General features: G+C 44.7%; 1 protein-coding gene across 1 annotated transcript; it reads right to left on the bottom strand.

Annotated features, from left to right (window-relative positions):
- Nucleotides 1-1,704: 1,704 nt before the first annotated feature.
- On the bottom strand, nucleotides 1,705-4,745 carry LOC125519973 (uncharacterized). The gene is made up of 2 exons (XM_048684750.2): nucleotides 4,388-4,745; nucleotides 1,705-3,813 (listed from the first exon to the last, which is right to left on the bottom strand). Exon 2 carries the CDS (start codon nucleotides 3,703-3,705, stop codon nucleotides 2,011-2,013), a length of 1,695 nt encoding a protein of 564 aa, XP_048540707.2. The 5' UTR covers nucleotides 3,706-3,813; nucleotides 4,388-4,745; the 3' UTR covers nucleotides 1,705-2,010.
- Between the last annotated feature and the right edge of the window lie 8,849 nt (nucleotides 4,746-13,594).

Below are 13,594 nucleotides of genomic sequence, written 5' to 3'. Positions count from 1 at the left end.
GGCCCAAACAACTGTTTATAATAGTTCGTGATGTATAATTTTAAATTTTTCTGCCCTAAAATCATCCCCTCATCCTGCTCGAGCTGAAAGATTCTCTTCTTTCGATGTTTGCCATTTGCAATCATGTGGAAGAATTGGATATTATCGTCCCCTTTGACGATTTTGCGGACTTCAGCACGTAATGCCCACTACAATTCCTCCTCTCGAAGAAGCTCTTTCAGTCGTAACACCGCCTCCATTTTAGTTTCCAGCTCTCTGGTATCTAGAATGGAGGATTCGGCCTTTACATCTAGGGATTGAATAAGGTCAAGGAGTCTATCCTTTTCAATCTTATAAATTCCACTTAAATGTTTAGCCCATCCACGTAAGAATTGCCTTAGATGTCTTATTTTGTTTTGCCATCTGTCAACATTCGACCTCCCACCCGAATCCTTAGCCCATTCTCTGGCTATCAGATCTATGAACCCTTCTTTCTCAAACCACGCTAATTCGAAAGAGAACGTGTTCTTGTTCCCCACATGCGTTGCCTCTCCTGAGTCAACGAGCAATGGAGTATGGTCGGAAACGGCTCGGGATAACGCATGGACCGTTACCAGGGGAAATTTCTGTTCCCATTCGACACTAGCGAGGACACGATCCAGCTTCTCAAACGTCGGGGTTGGTAATAAATTGGCCCAAGTGAATTTTCGACCAGATAGCTCTATCTCTCTAAGATCCAAGCTTTTAATGATAGTATTGAACATGAACGATCATCTGCCGTCAAAGTTATCACTGTTGTTTTCATCTCGTCTACGGATAATATTGAAATCACCCCAACCAGAATTGGGAGCTGCTCGCTACCACAAATACGGACTAAATCCGCCAAAAAGTCTGGTTTGAATTCAGGCTGCACGGCACCATATACCGCCACCAAGGCCCAACGAAACCCATCAGTCTTCGATCTGACCCTAAACTTAACCGCAAAATCACCCATAACCACATCCCGGACTTCTAAGGAGTCACACTTGACCCCAAGTAGAATCCCACCGGATCTTCCTCTTGGAGGCAGACAATGCCAATCAAAGTCCACACCTCCCGATAGAGTACTCAGAAACTGGGGTGTGAAGTTGTCCCTACCAGTCTCAGAAATAGCGATAAAATCCAACTTGTGTTCTATCGAAGCATCAACTAGAAACCTTCTCTTAGCCAAGTCCTTAAGACCTCTGCTATTCCAAAAAAATTCGTATTGTGATGGTAAACCCGACAAAGTCAATCCGTGCTTTATTATTAGGGAGAGAAAGCAGCGGAAACCCTATTTCGGCTTCATCTTCCTTTTGGATCGCGCAACATAAAAAGAATTCAGGGTATAATATGATTTTATTCAAGTTTTTTCTTTGGCATATGCCTTAATCCATTGATATGGTAATATAAGATGGTGGCATGGTTTGGTTTATACTTTATTATCCTCTCTGGTTGATGCTAGAGATAACACGAATTTCAAATTTCAAATCTCGAATTCTGAACCGACGAATCTGTGAAAATTCAGTCATACATAGATTGTAGTGAAGTATAGCACACTTGTCAATTTGCTTGTCACGTAGAAACTACGCTGCCAGTTTTCATTTTTCGTCAAAGTTGAGTACAATTACATTTCACATAAATGGCTAACATATATTAGAGACTGTGTTGACTGAACGGAACGAAAATTGAGAAAAGAGATAATACTACATCAGAAATATATAGATATCACAGAGAAATCTGAAGCCCATAAGAATTTACTATATGATTGCAGCAAAGAGTCATTGGGAAATAATTAGGTGTGAGACTCGACTGCTTTGCATATTTCATCTAACAGGATTGTTATCTACTTGTCCTCTTGAGATACCGAATGATACTGTAACAAAGGGAGGCTTCAGCCAATTCGACTTCGCAACAGAAAGCAAAACATTACCCTTATTTACTATGTTAGCTAGATGTTAAGCCAACTCCCCATCTCTATAATCAGATCTCCTTGTTTGTTGCTCGCAAACTTCAAAGTTTGATGCCCTTCGCCTTTACATTTGCCATGCTAGCCAGCCCACTCGCTGTCTCTGAACCCACCATGGTCGGCCTCTCAACAGGATCCACGAGGTCGACCGCCCTGTGTGGCTTCCTCCTTGCGTATGTGTAAGGGAATCTATGTCCTTCAACTCTTGTAGCAGAGTTCATGAAAGGAGGTGCCTTCGTCTTCAGCCCATCATGATGCTGTTTGAGCACTGTTTCAGACTGCATCGGGAAGTTATAAGGTGGGTTTGTGCTTGCACCAAGGGTAAGCATCTCAGAAATAATGTCAGCATTTCCTGGGTTGGACAGTTTCATCAATCCGTTCGTCTCGTGGCCAATGGCGGTTCTCATATACAGACCAGGAGAACTTTCAGGAACCATGGCACCCGGCCGACCAAAGTTCTTCAAAAGGTTCTTCTCATGGAGGGATTCTCTTGTGTCGTTTCCTTCATCTGAATATGCTGTGATAGGTTTATTAGCTGCTGACTGATACCCACTCAACGCTGCAGAATGGTTGCCTGTTTTGAGATCCTCCAAAACAGCATGCTGGACTCCAAATGGGCTTTTGACCAAGATAGGGTAAGTTTCTAGTGCACCCTCCAACTGCCAGGCTTTTGAGCTTGAACTGCCTAAAGAATTTCTCCTTGTGTTTATGTATAAAGGATAAGATGGATTCACAGAAAAATTATGTACATGCTGTGAAAAAGCATAAGGAGAAAAGGTGGAGACCTGCACTCCCAGCTGAGCGAGTGGGATCAGTCCTGGTGTATGACATATTCCTGCATTGCCATCAGCAAGGAAATCACTGTCGGCATTTGCTTTAAGCACGACTTTTGGTGGTTTGCTACATTTTTCACCTGGCACATCTTGAAGGTGAAAAATGTGACTGTTCGATGAGCTAATTTCCACTGGTTTTGCTTCATGGACTATCTCCTTGTATTTGGCTGACCAATTGGTACTTGATGTCCCTTCTATAAGTTTAGCTCGCTTCAATGATGCAAAACTGGCAGCTTCAACCTCACCAATATTTGATAGTCTTGCATTCAAAGGAGAACTGTTTGGATCTGCAAATGTGAGAAGCTTCTCTTGTATCCAGTTGTGCCAAATGTGAATCTTCTCCTCAAGACTAGTATCCACAAGACTTCTTCTCCACAGCTTGTCCATGCACGCAAACTTCCAAACAATGCCATCATGATACAACTTCAGAAAATGATAATACCTTCGTCTCTGAAAGTTCATCAGTAATTCTCTTGCCCGAGAAACTTCTGGAGAATAAAATCCACCATTCAATCTGTCAAAAAACCCTCTAAGTGGACTCCCAAAGAACATAGCACTGCCACTCAAGAGCTCCGTCATTGTTGTAAACAAGTCATGTTGGTCCATGTCCGGGAGGTATGCTGCTAGACGGAATCTATCGTCTTCTGTTAGACATGAGTTCCACGTCTCCAGAGACAGTATGTCATTTAACTCAGGCAGATCATAAAGCCCATAAGGCACATTGCACAACTGGCCTCCAGACATTGCAAGCTCACAATCGACCTCCGCATGTTCGCAGTCATCGGCAGAATCATGACTAGGAAAGCTCTCAAGCAGTAATCTCTCCTCTTGTGTAAGGTCCTCGTTTTCACGGCTGTAACTACTCTTCGCTATAGGCGCACCACTTGCAACCTTCACAATGCCCATTGATGATGAAGAAGAAGAGGAGCAATACACCAATCAGTATCAGAGACAATCACAAAAGAGTGTCCGCGGTGATTTCAGCACAATACCACACTATCCAGTAGAAGATCCCTGTGAAAAAAGGAGTAAACAAGCACATATCAGCGAGATAGCACCCAAGATTCACCAATAGTTCAACATGGAAATCACTGTTCATGAATTGTCATACAGAAAAAATGATGCATGCCAGAAATTAAACCACTGAAATATAGAAAACCCTACATTACTGTATCATATATGCCATAAGCAACATTGCCTCCAGTGATCGTACTAGCTACACGGTCCAGAAGTATGAACATGACATTGGATGCATAAATCCTTCTAGCCCTTCTCTTCCAAACAGTAAAACGTATCACATCTTCTCTAGTACCATTTTTATTTCTGTTGGCCTAACTTATAAAATCACCTAGAACACTTGTACGATCAACTAGACAGTAGACTAACACTAAACCCACTAGCGAAAAAATCTCACCAAAAACGACCTATATTCGGACCTCCTAGAACCGGATCGCACATTCCACGAACTGCAGCACAAACTGAAGCCGCGAGACACGCATGCAATTCCGGGAAGCACAAGCGCCCTCACATGGCTACCACGAAATCACACGCACAATTTAGCAATAACTGAAGCAAACAGGCCACCAACCTGCCCATCGTGCGATCCGGCCGCCGATTCTCCCCGCAAGTCCGAGCGAAGTACGTGCCCACACCACACGAACAGGGCCCGGCCGGATCGGCCGTCCCACCGCGCGGAATCGCGGCGGGAGACCGCGAACTGGCCGGGGGAGCGTGGGATCGAGGGGGTGATGCTGCGCCGAGGGAGAGGCGGCGGCGGAGGAGGGGAGGGGAAAGGCGAGTGGAGGAGCCTCTGGGCTGGGGGCGAGATGGACTGGTGGTGATGGCGCAGTCTGTGCCGCGGTACTGTTTCCGCCGCGCTGGTGCTTTGCCCTGCCCCCATTTTGTGTAGTGTGGAAATAGGAGCGATGACTGCTCTGACCAGCGACAACTGCTTTCCTTCACTGTTTCCCCTGGTTTTCCGCTTCTTTATTTTCTCGCTTTCTCAGCCGGATCCCCTGCCCATCCGCCCTGCTCTATTTCTCTAAGCATATCCAAGAGCAAATCCAACGGGGCGATCCAAACAAACGCACGTTTTATCCGCTTTTTATCCGTTTAGATCGGCCAGGCGGATGTGCGCGTCCGCATTTTAAAATGGGCCAGCTTGACCGCCCAATGGGAAGGCCGACCCAAATGTGCCGCCGTGGAAACATAATAATAAGTTGCACGAAATAAACATAATTAAACATAAAGTGGCCGGTCAAACGCCGGCCAAAGTCCACTTAAATCTAATAAACATTAAATAAAACATTAAAAAAGTCCGCGTCCGCCTGCTGCCGCCCGGTACGCTGCCGTAGACGTTGTCGACCTTGCTCTTGCCCTTGCCGTCGACGCCGCCGTCGTCGGTGAGGTCAATGAAGACCGGAGCAGGGCCAGCCCACCCGAACGCCGCCTGGTACGCTGCCAGGGCAGCCTCCTCCGGCGTCTGCTGGGGCGGCGGCATTGCGGCAAGCCGCGTCGACATTGCGGCAAGCCTGCGCACCTCGTCGTCGTGCGCCCGTTGGGTACGAGGAACCGCCAGCACCGGGATCCACTGCGGATCCAGATGCCAACGGTGCGGCAGCGTGATGTTGGGGTACGGCAATGGCTGCCTGTACTCCCAGTGCCACCGCGCTTGGTGCACCGGGATGTGCAGGCGCCGGCGACCAGGGCGGAAATGTGTCGCCGCCGGAGGAGGAGGAGGGGGAAGGGGAGCACGGGAGGACGAGGCGCCGGGGTGCCCATGCCCTTGCCATTGATGCTGCCGAAGAGGCCCATGGCTAGGGTTTGCGGTCGCCGGCGAGGAAGCAAAGGGAGTGGTGGGGGCAGATGTGGACGGGAGAAGTGGATGAGGCCGACCCCGCCGCATGCGTGGTTAAAAAAGGACGCTTTCACTGGCTGACGCGTGGGCCCGCTGTTGGTGGTCGTCATAAATAAGACGACCGGTGGCGGTTGGGTGGCCGCCAGATGAGGACGCGGCGCACGGCGAGGAGACGCGCGGCGCATCCGCGCCGACGCATTTCAGGCGCAATTTTGGGCCAGAAATTGGTCGGCGCGAACGCCAGGCGGACACGATTTGAGTTTGGGTCGGCGCGTTGGGCCGCCACTTTTGTCCGCGCCGACCCAAACAGACGCAAGCGAACGAAATGGGTCGCCCCATTGAAGTTGCTCTAACCTTTTTTTCGAAACGAAGGCAAAAGATTTGCCTCATCGATTAATTAAGAAAAAGAGAATTGTCCAGTTAATCAATGAAAAACCGGACCAAAATCGATATAAACCAACCACATGTATACTACTCACAAACCAACCAATTAAGTGTCCCTAATTGATCCCTAAACAGTTATCAACATAAATGAATTATATCTATTATAAAAAATCATCTATAGTACAACGTATCTCAAACATAACAAAAATTACGTCTAAATTTCTAGACCATCAAACGACCAGTACTACCGTCAGAACGAGCCGCTGTCACTGCTTTCTACTGGAGCCGGCTTGACCTTGTCGATGACAGCCGGAAAGTCTTAATGCACGTGCAGCGCCCTGGAGCCACGGTCACCACTGTTGAACCCTTGCTAGATCTGAAGCATCTGACATCAAGTCACACAACATGACGAGAAACCCTAACCTCACTAACCCAAGAAAGATGGCAGGATCTACGCGGAGCTCCGTCGGCTCGTCCAAACGGATAAACTCGAGGAGGATCGAAGCCCGAAGACAAACTCAAAGAAAAAGCGCTGCCAACCGCCTGAACTCCGCACATGTGGGGACTAAAATACACTAACCTAAGCTACTAAACGAAGCGGAGGCACTGAAATTCTCCTACCCGCCACCGGCCGCCGGAACGGCAGGCGAAGGGGAGGCTAATCCACCGGCTCACAAGTCTGGAGGGAAAGTTTGCCCTAGTCGCCTAGGGTTAGGGAAGGAAACTTTTCCTCCTCTAAACTGCATCTAATTGATCCCTTACAATGTTTAAGTAAAATTTATCGTTCGTGCCCGCCTGACTCCTAAATATACTCGACCGCTCACCGGAGGAGTAAAAGTACCCCCTCGATCATACCCTCCCTACCATGTGTTGCATCCATTCCGACGCTGCCCTACTTGCCTTCATCGGCCACCACGCGTTACTACTGACCCCCGTAGCACCCGCCGCGCTCCTTATCGCCGGTTAATTTGGTCGATTCTCCATCGTCGACGCCCAAATCGACGGATCTACGCTCGTTGCCGCCCGCGCAGCCACCTCGACCGCTCTGCACCGCTTCTCGGTATGTCCTACTCCTATCGGTGTTCGCATCTCAACCGTAGACCGCCCGCCGGTACCGCCTCGCCCCTCGTCAGGGGGGGGGGGAGGAGGGGGGACTCAGTCCTCGGCCAACAGCTTGTCGGCGTGCCTCTACCGGTTAGTAAACGTGATTACTGCTGGCATGCCGAATATCCTGGATGGGTTTTTTACAAGTGTGAAAAGGACCAGTGGATGCCATTTTATACGTTTGTTCTTCGGACTCGTTGCAATTTGAAATACGTTATTTGCACAAAATTGTATGTAGGAAGGATACACATTTTGGTATCGGTGAGAAGAGTACATTGATCTATTGACAGCGAGAAATCATATATCATATATCATATATACCTAAATAGTTAATCCCCACTGACTCAATTATCCTCACATGCAACTATGCCACCTCATCATGCCATCATGCATGCCCCACTAAATTTAATTCTCTCAACATGCAACTATGCCAACTCACTATGTCATTATGCACGAGAAAATATCCACCTTAACAAGCATCTTGCATGTTATACTTGTAAGTGCATCTAGTGCCCCCTTGATGGTTTTGGAGTATTAAAGACAAATGGATTAAAGGACTAATGTGTTTTGAGTGTACACAGGAGATGTAGTCCTTGGAGATTTGGTTTAATCGACAAAAGACGACCCCTAAAATTGTATTTCTTCAGTGAAGAATTTGGTGTGACCTTTGAAGAAATTGATGTGAAGAATTGAAAGCTTGAAGACTTTGTTTTCATAATTTCTTTCTACTTGAGTCATAGGAAACACCATACTGTTAAAGGGGGTCTAGGTGATACATAGAGGTATTTACGAAGTGATGCTCAAACCCAAAAATATACCTATTTTTCGAGTGAAGACGTTAGAAATCTCTTGTGATGTAGTCGAGTTCTTTAACGATAGAGACGAAGTTCTTCTGGTCGTTGATGAAACTGGACTGGCTGAAGAGTTAGGACTTCGCCAGTGCGATTTTGCATACCATGTGAGGAAAATGGGAGTTCTGATGAATTTGTCATTCTGGCTGTTGCTACGCGATTGCCAACTGTTGAGTGGATCCTTATCCTGACAATGGTCGTCTCCGAAGGATGTTTATGTCTTATCTTGGCAGGTTGCCCCTGCTATAAATAGCCCCCCCCAACCGATAGCTAGTTGGCTGCTTCAAGAGAGAGATTGACAAGTGTCATTTGAGGGCAACCCTTCCTCTGGCGAACTTGAGAAAACCCCGGGGAAGGAAAAACCCAAACACTCAAAGCCAAAGTGATTGAGTGTCACTAAAGAGATTACCCTGTGTGATCCGACACCTGTTACCTTTGAAGACCATCATTCTACCAGACGGTTAGGTGTCATGGTCTGTGCATCCAAGAAGAATTTGTGGGAGTGCCATAGAACGAGTTTGTGAAGGTTTTGGAAGTCTACCTTGAAGACTTACCATGAGTGATTGGGCGGGGTCTAAGTGACCTTAACTCAAGAGGAATAAGGTGAAGACTTAGTGCCTTTTGATACAACAGCTGGAATAAGGTGAAGACTTAGTGTTTTTTAGTCCAATCTCAGTCTCCCTAACCAGACGCATAGTTGATACAACAACTGGAACTGGTCAAACAAATCATGTATCTTCACCGAGCCAGCCTGGTTTCAAATTCCTCAACCCTCTACTTTTTGTACTTCTGCACTTGAAGAATTTGTGTCTTGCATACTAACGACTTTGAACAGAAGACTTTCATTTTGATGCATTTCATTCCTTCAATTCATCATGCATACGTTTTGATTGTATGTATGCTTGCATGTTCTTAATCTGTATCTATTATTGTGCATGTCTGATTGTATGTATGCTTGCATGTTCTTAATCTGTATCTATTATTGTGCATGTCTTGTTTCATTGTGACGATTTAGTTTTCATCCTATTACATCTCTCGTCCCCATGTTATTCGTCAAAATCTCCCATCTTTGACGAATTTGTAAAATTCTCCCATTCACCCCTCTCTGGTCGATAACCTGCACTTTCAATACTTATATTAAATAAATTTCCAACAACTATATATTAATCAAATATATTAAATTACGTACGTGCTTGACTCTAAATTATCACATTGGTAATCAGAATACCAAATTTTTAGACCATCAAATCTCATAGGAATTACCGCATCCAATTTGTTACGACATATCTCTCTCAAGGTAGTTTTGGTGATTGATGACAACATGTTTGCGGACTAATCTTGTGCTTTGTTTAATTCACAGATTCTCCCCTGGCACGAGACGCGTTCTTCCCCTCGGAGTGTATTTCAAGACGGTGTAGCTCTTTCGTTTCTTTCTCGGTGGACTAGTTGCGTAGAGGGCACCGTACTATCAAGAGGGGGTCCACTGGGGTTTTGCTTGGGTAGAATCATCACGTACACATCAGCTTCTCACCCTCCGAGCTTTTCCTGTCCATTGAAGAGATCTCTCCTCTCTTCCTTGTTCTGTCTAGGTCTAAGCGGCAGTACCGCGCACCCAGCGGTAGTGCCGCTGAGAAGCCACAAGCGGCAGTACCGCTTTGCAGCGGTAGTACCGCCGTGGATCCACAACAGTAGTACCTCTGGGGGCCTGGCACCTCCGCCTGGTCCTCAGCTTCCTTGAGAGATCCCTTCTCCCTCTCTCTCACGCCCCAGCGGTAGTACCGCACTGCCTGCGGTACTACGGCCGAAGGGTCACAAGCGGCAGTACCGCTCCACAGCGGTACTACCGCCCTTGACCCCTCTGCCGTAGTACCGCTGGGTAGTCTGGCTCCTACCGCCTCGATTCGAGAGGTCTTTTTCTCGTGTCGGGTTTTGCGGCACTAGTCATGGTTGTAGTGGCGGTAGTACCGTTCCAGGAGCGGTAGTACCGCCCTACCACCACGGTAGTACCGCATTTGGGTCCGTTCCCTACTAAGTCTCCTCAGCGCGGCAGTACCGCTGGTTGGCGCGGCAGTACCGTCGCCTGGCGGTAGTACCGCCCCCTCTCAGCGGTAGTACCGCCCTGTGCGGGGCTGGTTGGTGGGGGGGCAACGGGATTGTTGCCCCCACTATAAAAGGGAGTCCCCTTCCTCCTTCTCACCTACCTCTTCCTCCCCCAAGCTCCATTTATTGCTCAAGCTCCATTAAATACTCCAAGCTTCATTTCCGCCCGATCTATTTCTCTAGCCAATCAAATTTGTTGATTTTCTCGGGAGTGGTTGAGAAGGCCCCGATCTACACTTCCACCAAGGGATTTTCGATTCCCCCACTCATCCCTAGCGGATCTTATTACTCTTGGGTGTTTGAGCACCCTAGACGGTTGAGGTCACCTCGGAGCCATATTCCATTATGGTGAAGCTTCGTGGTCTTGTTGGGAGCCTCCGATTAAGTTGTGGAGATTGCCCCAACCTTGTTTGTAAAGGTTCGGTCGCCGCCTTCAAGGGCACCAATAGTGGAATCACGGCATCTCGCATTGTGTGAGGGCGTGAGGAGAATACGGTGGCCCTAGTGGCTTCTTGGGGAGCATTGTGCCTCCACACCGCTCCAACGGAGACGTACTTCCCCTCAAAAGGAAGGAACTTCGGTAACACATCCTCGTCTCCACCGAATCCACTCTTGGTTATCTCTTACCTTTACTTGTGCAACCTCTTTATTGTTTCTACCCTTGCTTGCTTGTATGCTTGTTGTTATTGCATCATATAGGTTGCTCACCTAGTTGCACATCTAGACAACCTACTTTGATGCAAAGTTTAATTTGGTAAAGAAAAGCTAAAAATTGGTAGTTGCCTATTCACCCCCCTCTAGTCAACCATAACGATCCTTTCACAATTCCCGTTGCGCATGGGTGTCATCTCCAGTTTCCTACTCCCTCCGTCCGGGTTTATTAGGCCTCTCAGCATCACAAGCATGTCCCCTTTTATAAGGCCTCACGTTGGAAAGGTGCATGCATGCAATCATTTTATTGGTTGCATTGAAAGCTATTGTTGTTGGTGCCATGGCTGGAAAATTAATACACTTCATGCGTGCTTTTTCATTGGTTGCATGCATGTGAGAGAGTGCATTGAGAGTGGAATGGAAGAATTAATGTGAGCAAATTACTATGTGTCTTGGTCTAAGAGAAGTTATCTTTAGGCCTAATAAACCCGGACGAAGGAAGTAGATGTTAGTGCACTAGTTGCTAGAAATGGGACTAAAGAGGACGCAATGTCGAAGTCTGAGACTAGAAAGGATGCAATGTCCAAATTTGAGGAGGTGGAGAATAAAGAAGTGTGCAAGCTTGAGAAGCCAATAGAGAATATCAACAATGTAGACAATGAAGATATGGAGAAAGCTATGATTGGACTAGCAGACGCAATTGGCGAAGTGGTGTTTCTATTGAAATGTGTAAATTTTCTTATAGTTTTTCTTGAATCGGTTCTCTTAACGAAGAACTCGTGAAGTATGTAATCAAGATGTCATTTAATAAAATAATCGAGTAGTGAAGTTTCACTCGATGGCCCAAAATTAATCAAATCTGTCAAAAATAAAGAGTTAAGTTTAGTGGATCGGTTAGAAACAACACTTTTTAGAGGAGCATATCCTCCTCTAAATTATAGGGGATAGGTTAGAGATATCTTATAGCATCTAGTTATCTACAACCGGACGCCCCATAACCCCCTAAATGTCTGAACTGCCTACCCGGACAAAAAAAGTCACCCAGCCGGATGTTCTTATAGACATGTTTAACATTTTTAAGTACAAAAATATTTTAAAAAATATATCTTTATGTCTACTTTTATTTAATATATGTTATGTTTTTTTATATACCAGGAACCATTTTGTATACACGTTTAATATTTTATAAATACATGGTTGACATTTTTTTCATGCACATTGTATTCTTTTCATGTTCACGACAAAAAAATCTATATAAATTTAATATTATTTAAATGTTTGATTAACATTTTTCAAATACCTGATTAAAAAATTCAAATGCTTTATTAACATTTTTTAAAAATGGTCAACTTTTTCATACACATTATATATTTTTTGTATAGATTGTTTGTATACATGAGAAACATTTTATCAATACACGTTTAACATTTTCCAAATGCTTGATTAATAATTTTTAAAATGTTTCATGTAAAGCTTTTTGTAATATATATATATGTTTAGAATATTTGTAATTGTAAGCAAAAATAATAAAAGAAAGAAAAAACGAAAAAACATGAACAAACAGAAGATAAAAAAGATAGTGTCCTGTGGGCTCCCGCCTTCGCTATAAGCGAGACATAGTCAGATATCTATTTGGTATCTTAAGCACCAGATGTAACTGTTTTCGCAACTCAGTACACATCCCCTAGTTCGTTAGGATGTACTCCCTCCGTTCCAAATTACTCATCGCAGAAATGGATGTATTTAGAACTAAAATACATCTAGATACATTCATACCTGCGACAAGTAATTCGAAACGGAGAGGGTACTATATGTAGGTTGCCAGACCATTATCGCCCCCACCAGTTTTTTAGAACCTTATAGAGGTTCGCCCGGTTTTTCTTGGTGCGTCTTTTAGGCTTTGGGTTCTTTGTTTTTTCCTTCGTTTTTTACCTTTCTCTTTTTTCCTTCGTCTTTTACTTTTCATTTCTTTTTCCATTATTTTCTATTTCCAAGTTCGTGATTTTTTCAATTCTATGAACTTTTTAAAAATTTGTTAAAAAATTCAATTTGGTGAACTTTTCAAATTCATTAATATTTTTAAGTTCTTGAACTTTTTTTAAATTCATGATGTTTTCCCAATTTATTAACTTTTTTAATAAAATTAACGGTCAAGTTCATGAAAAAAATCAAATTTGTGAACATTTTCAAATGAGGGAACAAATCTTGAAATTCGTGAATTTTCTGATACTCAAACTTTTTTCAAATACGTGATTTTATTTCTTTTTCATGATATCTTTGAAAAAAATCACAAATATTTTTCTAATTCGTAAGCTTTTCTCAGACCCGTGAACATTTTTTGCGTTTCATAGTTTTTTATTAAATATCAAATAAAACATTCTGTTTTTTTCTCCGTGGACCAAAAGATTTTTCAGAGTACCAGCGGAAAAAAATGCGATATGTAAACGACTGGTGAGAGAGGGAGTTTTTTTTGAGCCGTGTGAGCGAGGGAGTTGTGAGGGCAAGCTTGTCATAGCTGAATGTAGAGTCCCTGTCGGGGGAAATGAACATTTGAATGTCTCGCAAGTGCGATTAGAGCTACAACAAGTCTGCCTGCCGGCAGGATTTTCAATCCATCAATAAACCAACAAGTCTTGAGTGCCGTTTCTTTCAGACTCGGCTGCACTAGTGGTCTGACAAAGGTGGTGTTTGGTTGAGAAGTCCTAGGACTTTTTCTAGTCCAAGGGATTAATCAAAAAAGACTCTAGTAGAATTTTTTTATAGTCCCTATAGAAAAAGTCCCTCCTGTTTGGTTTCTAGGGACTTTTTAGAGACTTTTTCTAGTCTCTGGGACTAAAAAGTCCCTGAA

Source organism: Triticum urartu, chromosome 7A (genome assembly GCF_056163025.1).
Source record: "Triticum urartu cultivar PI428250 chromosome 7A, HENAU_Tu73, whole genome shotgun sequence".
NCBI lineage: Eukaryota > Viridiplantae > Streptophyta > Magnoliopsida > Poales > Poaceae > Triticum > Triticum urartu.
The sequence above is the reverse complement of the archived record's forward strand: the minus strand, read 5'-3'. Positions and strand labels throughout refer to the sequence as shown.